The sequence below is a fragment of the Panthera leo genome, chromosome F3 (genome assembly GCF_018350215.1).
Source record: "Panthera leo isolate Ple1 chromosome F3, P.leo_Ple1_pat1.1, whole genome shotgun sequence".
Taxonomy (NCBI): Eukaryota; Metazoa; Chordata; class Mammalia; order Carnivora; family Felidae; genus Panthera; species Panthera leo.
In genome coordinates, this window is record NC_056696.1 from 33,485,239 (window position 1) to 33,490,523 (window position 5,285).

The window sequence follows — 5,285 nt, forward strand, 5'->3', positions numbered from 1 at the left end:
AAAGGCTCACCTGGCCCAAACCTGCTTGTCTCCCTTCTTGTGGAGGTGGCTGGGCGTGAAGGACTCAGGTGAAGAATGGTGTAGAACACTGCAACTATGGCTGCCACAGACTGGTCTTATCTGTTAACTTTTGCTCCATCCCTGACCTCTCTGTCCTACCCCCCAACCTTTTTTTTTTTTTTTTTTTTTTTAAAGACAAGCATAATTGAAACTCTAAAACCTAAATGGAGAACAAGATGTTAATCTCTGGTTGCAGGCCCCTAATCCTCTTGAATACTGATGCCTATCCATGCCAGGCCATAATAAGAAAACCCCTGTCTAGTGTGCTGCACTTAAACCAGGCCATCCCCCATTTGCTACTGAAGTTGAGCTAGCTGAAAAGTCAGGCAGCTTCAAAAGCCTTAGGCTCAATTCAGTCACAGGTGGCAGTGGGACTTATTTAGAATGCTAAAGCTGTGGTTTTAGGGTCTCTAAGGGACCTAGTAGGATCTGCTGTTACTAAAGTATGACCAAGAGAAATCTGGGTAAATGTCAGGTGCTGATCTGTGAGCAGAAGTTGGGCTTCTAGAAACTAGAAAACATGCAAGGTATAGAACCTTTATATTTTTTGATCATTTTGTTGAGTGGGTGACGTGAAGGATTTGGTCTTTGTGTCTGGCTGCCTCTGTCTATACCTGCCCAGCTCAAAGTTAAAAAGAACCCACTGTAGGTAAACTGGGAGGGCAACTGCTAGATCTGGGTAGTGCTTTTCCCTTATTCTTGGAGAGGCTAATAGCCAATCTGTCCATCTGGCTGGGGGTCCAGATAATATGAGCTGGCAAAGGTGTTGAAAATTGTGTTTTGAAGGGCCAAGAAGGATCAAACTTCCAGTATGTGACTGTAATAAAAAATTCACAAACATGTCAGAGGAATGGATGAGTGGTTCTATGTGGTCTTCATGAGACAGCCTGGTTTCTTCCATGTTTTCTATTGTTTTTACAACGCTGGGAGAGTGCAGTGCTGTCCACTGATCTCCCTCAGTTCTCCTTCTCTGGTCCCGATGGATTGATAGATACGAGGTGTATCTTTCTTGGGAGAGTGTTTATCTCCTTTAGTGGCGACACACTCTTGATGTGTTCTACTTCCTTGTGTCCACGTTGCTCAAGAGTGGAAAGGGAATTAGATGGTGTCACCAGCTCTTCTTTTTGTTCACTGTCCACCCCACCAAACCAGGTTAGCTCAAAGTTCAAAACCAAACAAAACACAACACTATAGGTAAATTGGGGGAGCAAGTGTTGGATCTGGGCTGTTCCTTCCCTATATAATTAGGTATCTGGTTTTATGTTCCCAAAGCATCCTATACTTCCTTTTGCAGAATAATCTGTTCCCTGGTAATTGCTCAGCATTTGTGTCCTGCTCGATTACAAAATTGCTGAAAGTAGGGACTGTTTGTCTTGGACTTTGTTGCCAGTGCCTGGTACATAGTACGTTCTCAAATATAACATCCTTGAACAACACAAGTTTGAACTGCATAGGCCCATTTATACTCAGATTGTTTTTTGATATAGTAGAGTACTATAAACGTATTTTCTCATATATTTTTTTAGCATTTTTTCCTCTAGCTTTATTGTAAGAATACAGTATATAATACATGTTGCTATAATAAAAATATGTGCTAATTGCTTATATTATCAGAAAGCCTTCTGGTCAATAGTAGGCTATTCGTAAAGTTTTGGGAGAGTCAAAAGTTATACACAGAGTATCTCCTGTGTACACCCCCTAAAACCTGGGTTGTTCAAGGGTCAACTGTATTTGTTGTTAGAATAAATGAATGAACTAAGGAAGCCTTTCATCTTACAGATTTATTGCTAACCCACCATGGAAAATAAAATAAATATGGCGAAGGAAAAATCCTCAAATTAGTTCCTAGTCTCTGTTTCTGACTCCTTCTGAGCTAAGGACCAGTGTTAGCCTGGGGGTTCCTACATGCTGGCACGCCTCATCCTTACTCCATAGTTGCCTCTCTTCACCGGCTGAAGACCCCGCCACGGTAGAGCCAGGAGTGCCAACGTCCAGTGTAGGAGCCCGCAGTTCCCTCTGCATCTGTCCCGCCCATGGAGCATGGAGTCTGGGCCATTTCCTTAGATGAGCTTTCTCAAGAAATTCTTAGCTGGCAGTTAGGAGCGTTAAACCTTCAGCGAAATCACACTTTCTTCTTGTTGAGCAGATTGAAAAGCCTCTGCACCTCTGCTCTTATGTGAAGTCAGGAAATTGAATTCCTCTAACTTGAGCTCCGGGAAGGTGGGGTTTTTGTCTATTTTGTACGTTGTAATAGCGCCAGCGCCTAGAATCGTGCCTGGCACACCTTTGTTCAGAGTGAATAATGCTCATGCCCTTTACACCCTGCTTAGAGATGACAAATCTTGGGCAGGACAGCACTTGTGCAGCCACTTCTAGGAATTCAGCGTCTCAAATTTAGCATTTAGGGAGGTCAAAGTAAACCAACTTTGCAGCGCCACTCACAGGTGAGGTGTAAAACACGTTGCTTGCCACGGGATAGGCTTCGTTTGGAGGGGGGGAAGCGCATTTCTCCAGACGCAAATCAAAGGATGTCTTTGCGTTGCGTGCCCTCCTAAGGCTTCTCAGCCTGAAGAACACACAGGCTGGGCACGACGCGAAGCCACGTGAGGGCAACGACAGGCTGCTAGTTTCACCAGGTCCCGCCTTCCTTCGTGCACTTCCGCCCCTCCCCGTTCCTACTCAGAGGGGCGGGCCGGCTTCTGTCTGGCCGGAAAGGGCCTGGCCTCAGGAGCCCACACTTCCGGCACAGACTTGCCAGAGGTTCTAACGCGAGGCGCGCGAGGAGAATGGATGACGTCGCGGAAAGCGGTGGGAGGGCTTGTGTTGGGCAAGCGCGGTAGGCCCGTTTCGCCGACTCGGAACCCAGAGCGTTGAAGGGGTTTTCCAGTATTGCGGCGGAGCCCGCGGTCCTCGCCGTGTCCTCGGCAGCCCGCACGAAACTGGAAGGCATTTCTGAGCCTGCGAACCTGCAGCGGAAGTGGAAGCAGAACGTACGTGTGTGAAAGAGACCTGCCTCATTTAACAAATCACTGTAGTGTGCTCAGGACAGGGTGGGGGGATTGGAGTTAGCCCATCTTCCGAGGGTCCGTCGACATCGGCCAGAAGGGAAAGGCGGGGACCACAAAAGTAAAACACAGCCCTCCTGCAGTTCTAACAGGTTTTATTTATTTACTTTTACGTCTCAGGGTGCAGTGGTTGTAAGTCCACATTCTTGTGTGTATTTAATCAGACCGCTGTTCCTAGTTATTGGCGGGAAGATAAGAGGAAGCTGGCAATGGAAACCTAGAATTTTGGAACGGAGAATTTTACCTCAGAAGGGCAATTTTAGATGAAATGCCCGGAATTTTGCCAAAGACAGCCCTGCCACTTCTCTGCCCCAAACTCCTTAAGGGTTGAATCCAAGAAAGTAGTTTACAACAGGTAAAATTTAGAAGAAATCAGAGAGAATATAAATCTAGCCATGAGGCCTGAAAGACACAGGAAATTTGGGACTAAGGGAGACTAAGGCAGCCTTAGAAATGAGTTACGATTGATGATCTCATCTTGTCTGGTCTGTATTAGCATTTCAAAGCAGAGGGAGGGACAAAAAGATCTTTGGAAGGTGCTGTAAAATTTAGGGGAAGGCTGTTGGCAGGTTTCCTGATGTGTCACTGGCTGGTGTTAACAGTCCCTGCTACTGCTTTGTTTTTAGGCCCTTCCTCAAGTGACTGGAGCTTACAGATGCGGTCCAGGGCAGGGAACTGTGGCTAGGTAAGGAGGCCATGCTTGATGTTGCTTCCAGATCCCATGTCAACACCAAGTCCTCAGATGCTGGTGGCAGCTGCTCAGCAGACCCTGGGCATGGGAAAGAGACGGGGCCCACCCCGAGCCGTCTGCCTTCACCTAGCTGGAGAGGTGCTGGCCGTGGCCCGGGGACTGAAGCCAGCCCTGCTCTATGATTGCAGTTGTGCAGGGACATCAGAGCTCCAGAGCTATCTGGAGGAGTTGCAGGGCTTGGGCTTCCTGACCCAGGGACTTCACATCCTTGAGATTGGAGAAAACAGCCTGATTGTCAGTCCTGAGCATGTATGTCAGCGCTTGGAGCAGGTACTGCTTGGTACCATAGCCTTTGTGGATGTTTCCAGCTCCCAACCTCACCCTTCTATTTGCTCCCTGGACCAACTTCAGGATTTGAAGGCCATAATCGTTGAGATCATCACACATTTGCAAGGGCTGCAGAGGGACTTACCCCTGGAAGTCTCCTGCAGCAGACTTCGTTCTTCAGACTGGAATCTCTGTACTGTGTTTGGGATCCTCCTGGGCTATCCTGTTCCATATACCTTTCATCTGAACCAGGGAGATGACAACTGCTTAGCCCTGACCCCACTACGGGTTTTCACTGCCCGGATCTCATGGCTGCTTGGTCAGTCCCCAGTCTTGCTCTATTCCTTTAGTGTCCCAGAGAGCTTGTTCCCAGCCCTGAGGGAGATTATAAACACTTGGGAGAAGGACCTTAGAACTCGATGTAGGAGGCAGAATGACTTTGCTGACTTGAGCATCTCCTCCGAGATAGTCACGTTGCCAGCTGTGGCTCTCTGACTTCAGCTCTTCTCTCATGTAGAAGATGCTCAGTAGATGATCAGCTCCGGGATAGGGATGGCATCTCAATGACCAATTCTGAGCATCTTGAGAAAATTAGGGAAAAATTCTGCGAACAGTTGTCCTCATCTCAGTGGGCATGGGAACAGGTGATAGTGGTGTTGGTTGTACATAGTTGCCATTTCTATAGTAGGGAGTCCTCGTGACTTAACTGAGATGTCTGTTCATTTTTCACTGGATAGGGGATAGAAGAAAGATTGTGGAGACAGGCGGTGGAAGTCAAGTAGTCTGTTCTTGTGTGGTGGTTGTAAATATACCTGCCCCGGTGGGCAGTGTCTGCCAGAAAGTAGAGGACTAGGTAAGTTTTACTGCATGTTTATATACCACCAACTGAATCGGACTAGGGAGAGTAGACCAGGATTCTCTAATGTCTTATGATTGTGTTGTGATATGTCTGTCATTCAGGGGTAAACTAAGAGTTCAGAGGAACAGAGACTTGTTAGGTGAAGTGTATTTTACAGTAGGTTAAAAAAAATAATAAAGTCAGAAATCTCTGTGGGAAAACCCACACTCTAAAGTATGTAAACATTCTGAGTTTTTTGAGTTTCTTGCTTCAGATTTTCACCCAGGCAGCTGTCCGAAGTGAT

At 46.9% G+C, this 5,285-nt stretch overlaps 2 protein-coding genes across 2 annotated transcripts in view; both read left to right on the forward strand.

The window, feature by feature from the left end:
• Window positions 1-2,961: 2,961 nt before the first annotated feature.
• On the forward strand, window positions 2,962-5,218 carry CF3H1orf74 (chromosome F3 C1orf74 homolog). Its single transcript, XM_042925924.1, has 2 exons — window positions 2,962-3,050; window positions 3,752-5,218. The coding sequence occupies exon 2, from the start codon at window positions 3,829-3,831 to the stop codon at window positions 4,636-4,638; it is 810 nt and encodes a 269-aa protein (XP_042781858.1). The 5' UTR covers window positions 2,962-3,050; window positions 3,752-3,828; the 3' UTR covers window positions 4,639-5,218.
• The window catches only part of LAMB3 (laminin subunit beta 3), a 163,138-nt gene continuing 160,841 nt past the window's right edge, over window positions 2,989-5,285 (forward strand). Inside the window, exon 1 of the mRNA XM_042925910.1 lies at window positions 2,989-3,050. The gene's annotated coding sequence lies outside the window, so the exon portion shown is untranslated. The remainder of the gene's footprint in view (window positions 3,051-5,285) is intronic.

Coding starts and splice junctions, on each gene's coding strand:
- CF3H1orf74 (XM_042925924.1), top strand. CDS start 3,829: ATGTTGCTTCCAGATCCCATGTCAACACCAAGTCCTCAGATGCTGGTG.